This window comes from Engystomops pustulosus, chromosome 1 (genome assembly GCF_040894005.1).
Source record: "Engystomops pustulosus chromosome 1, aEngPut4.maternal, whole genome shotgun sequence".
NCBI classification, from domain to species: domain Eukaryota; kingdom Metazoa; phylum Chordata; class Amphibia; order Anura; family Leptodactylidae; genus Engystomops; species Engystomops pustulosus.
Window position 1 is genome coordinate 254,091,295 of NC_092411.1, and position 15,503 is coordinate 254,106,797.

General features: G+C 42.8%; 1 protein-coding gene across 2 annotated transcripts; it reads right to left on the minus strand.

Moving 5' to 3' along the window:
* Window positions 1-1,872: 1,872 nt before the first annotated feature.
* Window positions 1,873-13,943, minus strand: GNPDA2 (glucosamine-6-phosphate deaminase 2). 2 transcript variants are annotated; one of them, XM_072124919.1, is made up of 7 exons: window positions 13,803-13,943; window positions 13,008-13,171; window positions 10,350-10,451; window positions 8,250-8,432; window positions 7,770-7,954; window positions 5,787-5,981; window positions 1,873-2,405 (listed from the first exon to the last, which is right to left on the minus strand). In XM_072124919.1, the coding sequence occupies exons 2-7, from the start codon at window positions 13,129-13,131 to the stop codon at window positions 2,400-2,402; spliced, it is 795 nt and encodes a 264-aa protein (XP_071981020.1). In that variant the 5' UTR covers window positions 13,132-13,171; window positions 13,803-13,943; the 3' UTR covers window positions 1,873-2,399. The 2 variants fall into 2 exon arrangements, with proteins under 2 accessions (XP_071981020.1, XP_071981011.1); XM_072124910.1 differs by having other exon boundaries at window positions 1,874-2,405; window positions 5,807-5,981.
* Window positions 13,944-15,503: the final 1,560 nt, after the last annotated feature.

Genomic DNA, 15,503 nt, shown 5'->3' on the forward strand with positions numbered 1-15,503 from the left:
ACCTGGTAACATCATCCCTTCGGAAACTTAGATTCTCTAAGGCTACAAGCAGAGGTTTAATCTTTAACGCTGAGGGCCTTGTTAGTTTGTGTTTCCATTTTTTCTTAATGAAAGTATTTAATATTCCAGGCTGAATACTGGGAAGCGGAAAGAAAATACTGTGCCACACAGGGAAAATCTAGGACATGTCCTATCTTTCCCTGTGTTACGGGCCATGCCCAATGGCTCACTATGGAGAGGGGAAGGGTCACTCCTCTCCATGGCGCCGGACGTATGCCCAACCAGCTACAGCCCAGCAGGCCAAGTGTTCATGTGAATGTAGCCTAAGTGACAGGATTTCTACTATTCTGTAAGGTGGAAATAACCTTAGAAGAAAGGCCTTTACGTTCCAGAATTAACCATTCAATAGCCATGCTGTGAGATGAAGATTCCTCACCTCTGGATGACAAATAAGGATAGTAAGTTTATTACCCAGGGTTCTGTTATTGATCGCGACTCTTTCCCGGCCATTTTTTTAAGCTTCTGGGAATGGGAATGACTACAGGAAAGCCATACATAAGGTGTTGACCCCCAAGACTGAAAAAAGGCATCTAACACTGGAGGTTGATCTTTTAGGCTGAATTAACACTGACGTGTGTCTGCCGTACCTTGATACAGCAGGAACACGTTGGCGCCGCTCACCACACCCCTCCCCTTAGAGGAACATGGTGCACAGCGCCGTATGCCGAGAAATTATAGGACATGTCCTGTCTTTTCACAGCTACAGAACGGTACCATGCCGGCCTATGGGGAACATATATCCAACCCCCAACAGCCGTGTGAATGAGGCCTTAGATTGAACAAGTAGAAACTTTGCGATTTTCACTGTTGGTAAAGAGGTCTATGTATGGGGATCCCCAGTCTGGTTATCACGGGAAAAACTGATTTGTTTAGGGACCACTCTCCCTAATGCAGGGACTGACGCCTGTATGTCGTCTGTACCTTTTATGTGCACTGCTGTTAAGTGAAATGTTTTCTGCAAGATGAAAAATATGAGGCGATATGCATGAGCTGAGGACATCTCTTGCCTCCTTGTTTGTTTATTTAGGCCATGGCCGTAGTATTGTCTGACCTGATCAGCAGCTCTACAGACAAGATAAGCTCTGGATCCGAGGGAAGAGGGGCATAGCAGTGCGGACTGTATTTCATAGTAAGGAGGCAGAGCTGAGTGTGTCAGTGTGTCTTATATCCATCTCTTGACTCCAATCTCTCTTTTTCAATATGTCAGATACTAGTAGAATGCTCAAAGCCAAGTGTAGATAAGCCCTATACCCTGATTCTCTAAGCACATTGTTAGCACACAGCATCTCAAAGCACTAGATGGATCATAATGTGGCTCATTTAAACTGCACTAAAAGTGTTATTTCCGTGTATAATACTGGGTGCAGCAATTCAATAAGAATGTGTGCCCAAAATAGTGAACCTCGGTCGCTTCCGCCTACTGGCCCAACGGCGTTCAACCATCTTTAATGTGGTGCACCTTTATTGTCCGACTGCATGCCCCCTAATTTGTGTCAGGGCGTGCAGATACACCACAAAAGGGTCGCGTGCGACAAAATCCCAGCGTGCACACTTCTTAAATACATGTGCAAACTGTTAGCCATGAAGAACGTGCACAGTCTGACAAAAGTGCAGCCCAAAGCCCTTAGTAAATGTGCCCCAATGTGTCTTCTTAAAGAGTCCCTGCTCACACTCTGGAATGTACACTGACCCAAATTGTAAAGCAAGGTTAAAATGCTCTTGCTTTCATGGGCAAACCCCTTTATGGTAGACTCCTTTACAAATCTTTATGAATTATAAAAAGCACACCCTCTTGGATTTCCTATATAACAGTTTATTGTTGAATAAGACGCTAACTAATGATAGAAAATTGCATTGTGTATTCAGCACAGACACATTTTCATAGTTTGAAATAATTTTTAAAACAAAATTTATCCAAAGAGAAAGAGTTTACATTGGCAGCAGGAGATATATATGGACCAGCACAGGTAGCGAGCCGTCCGCTTTCACGTAAGCAGCCCAACGCATCGCCACCCCCAGTGCAGACATACATGTCCAGAGAGAAAATCATTCAGCAGCAAGTGCAGGTTAGTACATATGTAAGTAGCAATATATCTGCATCATACGATAAGGCGGGAGCCTTGTACACCGGCGCCGGGCTCAGGGTTAGGTCGTCTATAGAACCTATGTAGTATGGAATGTCACAGGGCTGAAGCAGAGAGATTGGACCTCCAGGATACAGTACTTGTGCAGGTTACAGTAATATTGCATAGCCACTACGTGGTCATCCTCCACTGTCACGCCACGTCAGTTCTTCTTCATGCTGTGCAGCGGCTCCACCAGCTTGTTATGTACATGCATTATACCTGGAAGGAGAACAGAAACAGATCTACTTTTACCAAGACTTCTGTCACGCACATTCTTTCTACATCAAAGAGACTGCTTAACCCTTGAGGAAGAGATGAAAATACAGTAATAACCTAAGAAGAAACCATATGACGTTTCCTCCAAACCACCCACTTGTACCAACATGGTTTGTTATCCCTAGAGATGAAGGAGTAGGCCCAAAGTTCCAAAGCGGCACTACATGAACACTGGGCCGGATTATGAGGGGGGGACCCAGGGGCACGCACCCCGAGGCCCCCACCACATGTGGGCAATTCTGGCGGTCACATGACCTGCCAAATCGCCCACAGTATATTTGGGTCCGGCTCTTTGCTCCGGTACCCCCATATATATTTATTATTGGGGGCTGTGTACAGACTGTATATAATCTGTCTGGACTACATTCAGTGGGGGCCCCCCTGACCAGATTTTGTGCCCAGGTTCCCTCACCAATCTTAATCCGGCCCTGCTTGGACATATTTCCTGGTTTGGGGGCCAAACAGTCAATCCAGCAAATTGACGCCCCCAGCCAACTAGCCATATCTATGGCCAGGGGACACCAAGCATCAGGCATACTATTCTCTAGTTATCCCCTATTCACATCGGATCGGATCCTGGGGGGACGGTGGAAACCCCACTGATCACAAGAGTAGGGGGCAAGATTTCACTAACTGAATGAAGCAGCAAGTCAAGTGGTGCCCTGCCACTATCCAATACTATGGGAGTGCCGGAAATCAGCAAGCACAGTTCTCAGGCATCTACAGCACTCTCATTCACTGTCTAAGGGAGTGCTGGGGATAGCCGAGCGCTGTGCTTTGCAATTGCAGACACTCCCATAGAATAGAAAGGGGCAGTAGGAGGAATGCTCTATCAATTAGTAAGAAGGGGACCTCTATTCCGGTGATTGCTGTGGGTCCCAGCAGGCAGATCCCCACCAATTGTTTGATGGGACATCCAACTTAGTAAGCAAGTTATTAAAGGAAACCTACCAACACGGATCTACCTATTAAGGTAGATCGTGTGGTAGGTGCCTCTATTGTACGTGAGGACAGCCCCTTTTAAGGGCTACTCCAGGAGCCCTTACTCCACACCCCAGGGATACGCCACACCCCAGTAGGTGTTTCGCCTACACTGACATCTTTAGCGCGCAGCTCCTTGTAGCTGCACACACTCGTCTGCGAAGCTGGGTTCTGTGCATGTGCAGAATGCAGGCTGCGCAGTCTCCGCTCTGAAGCCGGAGCTATCGCGCATGCGCAAAACCCAGCTTTGCAGACGGGCTGAAGATGTGAGGGTAGGCGGAACGCAAGAGGCTACTGAGGCGTGGAGTAGCTGTGCCATGTAGCCTCAGCTCCGACTACTCCACGTCCCAGTAGCCTCTTTTGAAAATTTGCATATTACCACAATTAAAGTTTTAAAAAGATACAGGTGATTTGAGGATTAGCTCTTAAAAGGGCTATCCTCACGTACAATAGAGACACCTACTGCCCGATCTACTTTAATAGGTAGATCCATGGTGGTAGGTTTCCTTTAAGTAAACTTAGTAAAACATCTTTAAGGCTTATTTTCACAACGACATTGTGTCCATTAAACACAGACAGAATTTTGCTAGGAGAGCTGGGGCTACTGCTCATCGTATATCGTATTCAAGTTTCAAAGGGAACCTGTCACCACATCTACACATATACAGCCAGTGACAGGTTCCCATAGAGCTCTAATAACTGACTAACTCTCTACTTTTAGCTAAAAATTGTTTACATTACATCCACATAAATCATCTTTTATCTTATATTACCTGGCATCAGCGAGAGGCGTGTCCTGCTCCGCCAGCCCCTCCCACCTACTTGTCTGCATTCCTTCTGCCTCCTTACTGGTCACAGTTCATGTCCTGTGACCGGAATGACATAATCTTAGGTCCTGTAGCCTCTTGACAATAGCAAACTGTACCCCATGCATGTATCTGACCACATGAAGTCACAGCAGTCTCCATGGACTTCTACTCTTCCTCATCCTCCATGGAGACTGCTGTAATTTGCTGTAATCACATACATAGTCTACTATTCTTAGAAGGCTGAGAGACCTGCAATGAGGTCACTCTGGTCACATGTCATGAATGTAACACAAGGCACTGTGAAAAAAATTGGCACAATATTTCCCATCTGTACATATAGCTTTGTATGTCTGTAGTTGAATATTAGCAGACAGTCCCCAAGTACAAGGAGGCAGAACAGTGATGGGAAGAGACAGAGCTGTCAGTCAGAATAATGGGGTGTGGTTCACTGCCTTCCTGGGAAAGAGAAGAGTCAAAGCCAGCAGACAGGAGCTAATGTGCATATCAGAAAAACATCTGTAATTAAGCTACAGGGCCCCACTGGCAGCTAATTTTAGGTGATAATGGGGAGGACTTGTAACCCTTTATCAGCAGGCATTGTTAGTCAGAGTGGTCAAAAACTGGTGGCAGGTCCTCTTTAAATACAGAGCTGTAGTCCCCCAGGGATGCAGGGACTCCTAGCATAATAATCAACTGTAGAATTTAGGGGGCTGTTTTAGGAGCAGAGATGGGTCTGTGAAATCCGGCAACCACAACCCACACTTAAATAAGACCATAGGCTTAAAACATGCAAACATACACAGACTATGAATGCCGGACCATATGATACAGACATATGATACAAGAGTCCCCGCTTCCAGGCAGAACAATTATTTTCACATTACAGCGCTGTTGTCAAGAGGTTTAGCAGTGGTTCCTTGCATCACATATCTGTGATTAGGGCCGGCACAAGCACTGGCCATACCTGGGCCCAGAGCTGCTGCGGGACCCACATAAGAAATGAGGGGGGCTTATATAAATGAACCATGAGGGGGCTGTATGGTATTATAAACTAGGGAATATTAAACTATTTTAGTTTCCAAATGTTTAATGCTGCCACTTGACTTCACTGCAAAGGGGCCCACTGAGGCTCTGTTGCCCAGGGGACTACTGAAACCTGGAGCCAACCGTTGTACGGAGGGCATGCATCGGCGCCGGGGAGAGGCAGAGCGCCGCTCTCCATACAGTAACATAGGGCCCGGTGCCGTATTTCGTCGAAAGATAGGACATGTCCCATCTTTCTACAGGCTATGGAACGGTACGGCGCTGCACCCTACCACTCTCGTACAGCGCCGTGAGGCCATTGTGGTGTATGGGGGACGTATATAGGGCTTAATTTTACAGCCTTAATCTGTAAAAGGCACGTATCCCAGAGCTGTGTAACTCACCCCCCCCCAATAATGTATGATAAACAACTACTACCCCTATCATCACCACTAGCCAGCCCCAGTATGTGATATATGGAAATAGACAAAACATAATCTATAAGTAATACCTTAATGCTTCTATTCTGACCTTTAAAATACTTCACAGTTTTGACTCTAAGTTCTAACGTTGCATCTTCATCACAGACGAATATAGTGCGAGGATGTTGCTGGAAAGCGGACACTGTCCACATATGGTTCACACCTTCCTCTATAGCTTTATACAAGGCAAAAGCTTTATGGGCTCCGGTAATAAGGATCATCACCTGGATAAAAAAAAAAAAAAAAAAGTTATATATATGTATGTATGTTCACAAAAAAAAATATATATATAAATATATATTGGTCTCTGGATTTTAAAAATGAATAAATAAATAAAACCTCTGCACTACCTGGACATTGATTGTTAGAGAAGACCAATTAATGAAACAACCCAACAGTGGAAGTGCTATCGGTGTGATACCGGTGTCTCTCTGTATCAAAATAAAACTAGAAAGAGAATAAGAAATACACCAAGCACCAATTCACACTGGTTTCGTAAGACAATTGTTTTAAAAAAACTTTATGGAAATTTTGATTGCGTTATGGTCTCTATACATAAAAAAAGGGTATACGTCCTTATTCTCACATATTATACTACAATGTTATACATAAAAAATAAAATACATAACATTACTCAATACTAGAGCATGTGACTGGTTATACAATTCAATTTAACATATACGGACTATGATATGCTTATACGGAACAACAAATGAGATTCTTTTACATATTTTTGAGGTATAGGTGAGCACGTGGGCCCCTTTGACTTCCACCTGCCTGAGATCACACATTAACTTTGTATAAACATCACGTTTATCAATTTTTGCAGCTCAACATTGCTGCTGATTTATATAGGATCCTATTTTTATAACCGTCTAGTATTGAGTAATGTTATGTATTTTATTTTTTATGTATAACATTGTAGTATAATATGTGAGAATAAGGATGTATAACCCTTTTTTATGTATAGAGACCATAACTCGATCAAAATTTCCATAAAAATTCAAACAATCAAACAATTGTCTTACAAAACCAGTGTGAATTGGTGCTTGGTGTATTTTTTATTCTCTTTCCTGGATTTTAAAAATGTTGGGTCATCAGAACCAGGATTAACAATAAGTCTTAATTGCAGACTGTACTAACTGTTATAGGCAAAAGTACAGGAAATTACTAACTTCCAGGGGTCCGTTTGTAACTAGGGGTCGTCTGTAAGTCGGGCGTTCTTAAGTATGGGGCACCCTGTATACATACATACACATATATATCTACATTCTGCACCACACTACATAGATGGGGTGGGCCGTGTCACTAGATTTTACACCACTGAAATGGCAGCACTTTCAAGTAGGGTATGAAAAGTTCTTACTAGAAGTCCCTCTTTTATGTGACATCTCCTCCAAAGTCATTTGTAATCGAGAAGAGAAGTGTCATTTTGCCTGAAATGAGTAAAGTTTAGAGGCTGAAGGGGCAGAGTCACCCATCTTCAGTTCTATTATATAGAATCATGCTTTTGATATTATATCAAACAAAGGAATTTTCTCTTTCAGATCGGATCAGGCTTGTGGTTCTGTGAGCTGAAGAACAGGAGATACAGGCAATTATAAATAGTTAAGAAAAAAAAAATCAGGTTCCTGCCTATTTCTTTACTTGCATGTATCTCCAGTTCTGTAGCAACCAGAACCACAAGCCTGATGCAATTTTGAAGAGGAGATTCTTTATCTTTAATATGGCACCAGCAGCACTATGGACAAATGATTGAGTTGTCTGAAGTGAATCTCCCCATGCAGCCTCTAAACGTGACTCTCCTCTCTTCTGACACTTCTCTTTAAAGAAGGTAAAATAGGTGAGATTTAACATAAAAGATGAAATTCTAAAAAAGGACATTTCACACCCTTTCTGAGGGAGCAGGTAGTTTAATGGGATAATATCAGGGTATGGGTATGCAGGAAGTACCTGCACAGCTGCCTCTCCAGAAAAAGAAACGTGTGCGAATAATTGGAATGAAATGTTACCTCTCTAGCATCCATTACTGTCCCCACTCCAACTGTTAATGCCATTGTAGGGACTTTAGAAAGATCCCCATCAAAGTATTTGGCATTTGCTAAAATGGTGTCCATTGCTAAGGTCTTAAGCCGTGTTCTGGATACCAAACTAGAACCTGGCTCATTAAAGGCAATGTGACCGTCTGGACCAATACCTGTGAAGGGAGAGAAAAGAAGGAGTTAATAAAACTTGACTAGCTCTTTAATCATCATAATGTACATGAGTGGTCCATGCTGTGAGACTCTTTTGGGCTCAGGATGTACAGGTTTGTGCTCCCCATTCATTACCGACACAACCACCACTGGTGTAAGCAGCGGGTGTCTGCTACATAATACAGAAGGCACCCGAACCACAACAGGACCGAATAGTACTGGCAGGAAGGGGTTAATCAGATGCAGAGCGTGACTGATTGGTGGATGATTTCTACACGTCTGCCGGGTGTCACTTACCTCCAACAAACAGCTCAATGCCATCAGCTTCCTGGATTTTTCTCTCAAACTCCTCACACTCGGCCTGCAGGTCGGCGGCGTTGCCATCCAGGATGTGAGCGTTGTTAGGATCTATGTCTATGTGCTTGAAGAAATTATTCCACATGTAAGAGTGATAGCTCTCAGGGTGGTCCCTAGGTAATCCTATGAGTGAGAAAATACAATATTAAGGTGGTTACTTAAAAGAAATCTACCATAAAAATCCATGATGATAAACCAGGGAGACTTACACATAGATCCAGGCACCGGGACTGTGGTAATCTTATCTTTGTAATCTTATATTTGTTATCCATGGCCTCCTTCCATCTAAAGTTAACTTTTACAATTATGCTAATAAGACAGAAAGGCTCCTGGGAATCTTATCAAAGCCCCCCCATGATGTAGCTTCACAGGCAATTACACTGTGCACGTCCCCACCTTCCCTCTGCCTGATCTAATCACTGCAGCAGAGGATGTTTAAGCACACAGTGGGAAGGGGGAAAAGTGCTCCTGCAGTGTAACAGCCTGTGAAGCTACAGCACAGAAGACCTCTGGTAACACAAACCTTAGCATGATTTTAAAAGTTGATTGTAGAAGGAACTAGTTGAAGGATAACACATATAAGAAGATTACCACAGTCACGATGCCTGTATCTATGAGGTAGGGCCCCTGGTTTATTTTGATAGCAGATTTCCTTTAAACTAAAGACATATTGAGGTCCATAAAGAGACACAAGGATCACTGCAGGAGACTACATATAATCATAATAGATCGACAAAATGTCTCTGGGTGTAAAGTTACAGAGGCTTTATAGAAATCATTACCAAGAGGGGATCTACTACTCCTGTCTCATCACCCAGGGTCTTCCCGCTGTGATACCACCATGCCCTTCTGTGTGCACAAGTACACTTATTCATCCTCAGATCAGATTGTTATCCCTAAACAATTAAACTTGGAACAAACCGTTTAAGGCCGGTGACACATGGACCATGGTTGGTCCTTTGCATTGGACAGATTTTATGGACCAACCACGGTACAGAGGACGATGTGGAGATCATAGATTGGCGCTGCTACATTGCCTGGAAGAAGTGGACTACATATCACTCTGTTGTACAGAGCCCAGTCCTCGGCACAGTGGTTAGTCTGCGTGTCATCCATTTCTTCACCGACAGACCACGGCCAAAGTCTATATTCTGCCTACTGTCAGTTACAGGTCCCCAGGTAGGTCAGTTTTTTATTTTACCTTAGTCCAAGTTTTGAGATATTTTTTTTTTATATATAGTGTACTTTATGTAACACAATATACGTCACAGCTGCTACATACAGCTATATATCTCACAGCTGCTACATACATCCTATGTGCACATGCCCCGTGCAGAAAGGACGTTCATAAACCTCATGACAGTCACCAATTTCAAACAGCTATATCTTCTGATCACTCTTATAGTTGTGATAAAAAAAAAAACCTGATTTTTATATACAGCTTTCCATTTCCAAAAATTCCAACTAACTTTAAGAGTGTATACTTCATCCATACATAATCCTTATAGAAGGGGAGATTCTCTTTTTTTAATATGACACCAGAATGTTTCTAGGTGCCAGGGTACAGGAGATATAGGTGTCTGAAGTGCCCCGCCCCCTCCAGCCTGTCAGCTGTGGAAGGAGCTACAGGAAAGACTTAGCTTACAGTTTGAAGAATTGCGGAAGTACATGCACCCTCTGCATTTGTAGCTGAACTTGTTGAAAGGGTGATGATATAATTCTGTACATTATTATAAAATATTTTGTTAAAAGTTTATTCAGTTTTACTGTTTATCTAAAAAAAAAAAAAAAAAAAAAAAAAAAAAAAAAAAGACAAATAAAAGAAGTCATTTACTGGCCAATGTTATAAAGAAAAAAAAATGTAATAAATAAAACTATCCATCTCATACGTCATGCAAAAAATACAAAATTGTATTAACGTGCAAAATGTTTGCAAAGATATTGTCATATAAAGAAGCAGAACTGTCAAAATTGACCTGGACGCTCAGGCACCAAAAACCCTTGATCACAATAGGGTTAATTCACATGATTAGGACTCACCTACATATTCATCCATATTAAATGTCTTCACATACTTAAAGGAAAGGTCTCCACGTTTGTGGTACTCAATAAGTTTCTTGTAACATCCAAATGGCGTGCTGCCTGTCCGGGAAGGAATGGAGAGAGATCAATGGGGATAGAACAGACCTCACACAGGAACATATGTTCAGAAAATTAAATCACAGACGATAACAAAATCCTGTTATTCTCAGATACAAGCCGCTGCCTTGTGCTACATTTCACCACTTGGGCATAGATACGCCCCCCTGTATTTCCATAACCCCCTGAGTTGGACCCATGTACAAGAGCTGTTGGATCTAATGCAAGTCTCTCTTTTAATTAACATTTTTAGAATGCCATTTAAAGGCGAATAGGACTATCCCTTTAAATTCATTAGAGCAGGTAAAACCAACATACCCTGTGTAACCAATATATTGGGGCACATTTACCCGGTCCCGCGGAATTCACAGAAAGTGCATTGTCCAACGATAATGCACTCTGGCGCGATTCACTAAGATTGTGCGCCCGATATCCTGCATGCAAGTGCTTGCGAGACAAATTGAAAGTTAAATCCTGCGCTCAGTCCGAATCAGTCGGATCATCCGACGGCAAACCTCCCCCCCACCTCCCCCATTTCTATCGCATGAAAGCCGACGCGGCCGCACCACAATCCGATCGCTGACTTCGCTCAAGAAATGGATGGGCCCGAGAGGTGGCATCCACATCCATGAGCCCCCTTAGTTTTCCAGGAACATGGAAAAATGTCTAGGGGTCAGTAATGAGTCACCCTGGCCAATGAGCAGCCTCCTCGGACCTGGGGACAACAAAGGAAGTAAAGTCCTAGGAAAACACAAGTGAAGTCCCTGGTCAGAGGAGGCGATTCATTGGCTGAAGTGGGTCAGTGACCCCACAGAACTTTCCAGCTGAGCACTGGCCCAAAAACTACTGCAGACACATTGACACAGGGAGTCAGAGTGTGGTAAGTATTCTCAACCCCAGTCCCCTAGGAATTTCTAGATTCCTGGAAAAGCGACTAAAAAGAGGACATTTCTTTTACTCACCAGTCTGTATTTAGAAAAACCAATAAATTTAAAGGGGTTTTCCCAAGGAGACAAGATTCTTACATATACTCAGGATAACAAATTCTGTAATTCACGGTTATTAACAAAAAAAAAGCATTTCACAGATATAATTCCAACCTGTCTCTACAAGTCCTGGTGTACACAATTTTAGTTGTGTACACGGTTGGACATGACCATAGATTATCTGATGATGGTCAGATTACTCTCAGGAATAGCTTCTCTTGTCTGCACACTGTAGTGCTCTCTGCCTCCTGCCCCTCCCCCCTGCATTACAAGACCAGCTAAGACACAGGAACTTTCTGCCGGCAAACAGCGTACAGAGACTTGCACTACTAGCTACAGGCAAGACAAGGTCTTTATCTGAGGGGAGGGAGGCATATAGCAGAGCTGACTATGTGTGTGTTATGGCTGAGATGTAGCAGCGCTGACAGTGCGTGTTATAGCTCTGATAGCAGAGCTGAATGATTAATTGTGTTTTATATCCATCTCATGGATCTCATCTCTGTTCTGTCTCATTTATCTTTCTATGTGTCAAATACTAGTGAATGTTCAGAAGCTAAATACAAGTGTATATAAACCTGCACCCCGATAACCCAAGTACATTTTCAGCACACAGTAATCATGAAATGTCTGGTCAGAGAGTCTCGTCCACACTCTGGAATATTACACTGACCATCACTGAGTGATAGGAGCTAAAACAGCATTAAAACTTGTAAAACTAGTAAAAATGTAAAGTAAGGGGGTTAAAAATTATCGCTATTGTGTAAAAATCACTAGTGGATTGCAATTTGAGAAATTTCATCCATGGGCAAACCCCTTTAGATTCACAATTAAAGGAAATCTACCATTTGCTTCTGTATTATGAACCAAACACACCTTGAGAATTCTGTAGCTACACTGATGCAGAAACATATCTTGTTTAATCCCTGAACTGAGTGGTTTTGCTTAAAAAACAATAAAAAAAAATTATGATGATGACGCTCTGTCGCTCCTGTGGCTGCCCTGGCGCATCTCCCCTTAGCCTAATTATGCACTGCTCCCGACATAAGCTGAGAATACATCATCAATGTTTTGTCCCTGAGAGGCAGAAGTAATCAATCGCTGCACCATCCCACAGCTGCTGTGTTTGAGTCATCCAGGTCTGGTTGATTAGTCCTGTCTGGACAGTTCAGGCAGCTTCTGTGTAAGGTGTTTATGTTCTACACCCAGATTTCCCAAGGTCCTGAATTTCATAATTGTTTTTTTTTTTTTTTTTTGCAAAACCACTATTTTCAGGGATTAAACAAGATATGTTTCTGCATCAGTGTAGCTACAGTATTCTCAAGGTATGTTTGATTCATAATGCATAAAAACAAATAGTAGATTTCCTTTAAGGACCAGTTCAGACTGAAGTTCTGACCTCCGTTATTCCCTTCCATCACTATCAGATCCGTTACAATGTGCATTGATGTTTATGGACTTTTAATATCTTCTGTTAGTCTCAGTTTGTGCCACTTTTACTATTACCTCAAAAATTATAGTGAAAATTGGACAGGAGCTGCAGAGTTTTCTAGATAACACAGAAGAACTTCATTACCTGTGGGCAGCCCAAGTGTAAAGTACTTGTCTGGTCCGGGGTTGTACTGGATGATCCTATTACATATATATTTTGCTGCCCACTCGCTGGCCAGGGCATAGTCATCCAGGATTACCAGCCTCATGATTGGAGTGAGCTCTGTCCCCACAGCATATAGGTACAACCTGCAGAGGTACATGAGAAGAGCCAGGGCTCGTTACAATATAGAGACAATACAAAGGTCAGGAGGTCAGCAGGAGATTCCAGCTCTGAAGCCTAAAATTGTAAATGCAGCTCTATATCTATATAATCTATAGCAAAGGCGATGAGTGATGGAAATCATACTAGACTTTACAGTAATAGTTCCACAATTGTAAACTATGTATGTAGACTAGGTCTGTACAGCGCCCCCCTTGCTCGCAGGTTGTGTGTGGTATTGCAGGAAAGTATCAGAATAGGAAGTCTATGGGCAATGCAGTGGCCCAATCTGATCTGCTGGTGGGATATACATCCCTTATATCCTACTATCAAAAGATGGATAACCCCGCACATACTAATCATCATCCTTGCTGTCAGTGAATGGAAACCTCTGTAGTATATATATCTAAGGACTTGCCCTGTAGCACAGCTCCTGGCAAATGACAGGTGGACACAACTACTTGCAGTCTATGGAGCTAAGCACATCTCCCATCCCTCTGCTGAGTGTTTGCTACAGTGTATCAGTGTAGGTGGTAAGGAATAGCTCATCCATGATTAGTCCTGGCCTCGCAGTGACACAGCACCCTCCTCTCAGCAGCGCTCAGCCTCATCACCCACCACTGCGCTCCTCTGTCTCCCTCCGCCGCAGTCCGGCAGCCGTTAGGACCTTAGATGACGTCAGGGTCACATGATCATCTGGTCACGTGCGGTGCGGGGAGAGGAAGTCAGGCTGTGGGCAGTAAAGCGATATGGGATTGTAGTCCCGCGCTCCATTGGTCCGTGCCTGGTCATGTGACCTGTCATAACTCTGGACTATAGAGCAGAGCTGTGTGTGCATTAGTAATAAACAGCCAATGTATGCGTGTGCTGTATATCCCTTCTGTATGGAAGATTTATGTATAAAGCAGTATTATATGTTATATAGCAGTACTATATGTCACTAGTATATATGTATATAGCGGTAGTATATATGTATATAGCAGTACTATATGTTACTAGTATATATGTATATAGCGGTAGTATATGTTATATAGCAGTACTATATGTTACTAGTATATATGTATATAGCGGTATTATATGTATATAGCAGTACTATATGTCACTAGTATATATGTATATAGCGGTAGTATATGTTATATAGCAGTACTATATGTTACTAGTATATATGTTATATAGCAGTAGTATATGTCACTAGTATATATGTATACAGCAGTACTATATGTTACTAGTATATATGTTATATAGCAGTAGTATATGTCACTAGTATATATGTATACAGCAGTACTATATGTCACTAGTATATATGTATATAGCAGTACTATATGTTACTAGTATATATGTATATAGCAGTACTATATGTTACTAGTATATATGTTATATAGCAGTAGTATATGTCACTAGTATATATGTATATAGCAGAACTATACACTCACCGGCCACTTTATTAGGTACACCATGCTAGTAATGGGTTGGACCCCCTTTTGCCTTCAGAACTGCCTCAATTCTTCGTGGCATAGATTCAACAAGGTGCTGGAAGCATTCCTCAGAGATTTTGGTCCATATTGACATGATGGCATCACACAGTTGCCGCAGATTTGTCGGCTGCACATCCATGATGCGAATCTCCCGTTCCACCACATCCCAAAGATGCTCTATTGGATTGAGACTCATCAGACCAGGCAACGTTTTTCCAATCTTCTACTGTCCAATTTCGATGAGCTTGTGCAAATTGTAGCCTCAGTTTCCTGTTCTTAGCTGAAAGGAGTGGCACCCGGTGTGGTCTTCTGCTGCTGTAGCCCATCTGCCTCAAAGTTCGACGTACTGTGCGTTCAGAGATGCTCTTCTGCCTACCTTGGTTGTAACGGGTGGCGATTTGAGTCACTGTTGCCTTTCTATCAGCTCGAACCAGTCTGCCCATTCTCCTCTGACCTCTGGCATCAACAAGGCATTTCCGCCCACAGAACTGCCGCTCACTGGATGCCGCTCATTCTCTGTAAACCCTAGAGATGGTTGTGCGTGAAAATCCCAGTAGATCAGCAGTTTCTGAAATACTCAGACCAGCCCTTCTGGCACCAACAACCATGCCACGTTCAAAGGCCTCAAATCACCTTTCTTCCCCATACTGATGCTCGGTTTGAACTGCAGGAGATTGTCTTGACCATGTCTACATGCCTAAATGCACTGAGTTGCCGCCATGTGATTGGCTGATTAGAAATTAAGTGTTAACGAGCAGTTGGACAGGTGTACCTAATAAAGTGGCCGGTGAGTGTTTGTCACTAGTATATATGTATATAGCAGTAGTATATGTTATAGTAGTAG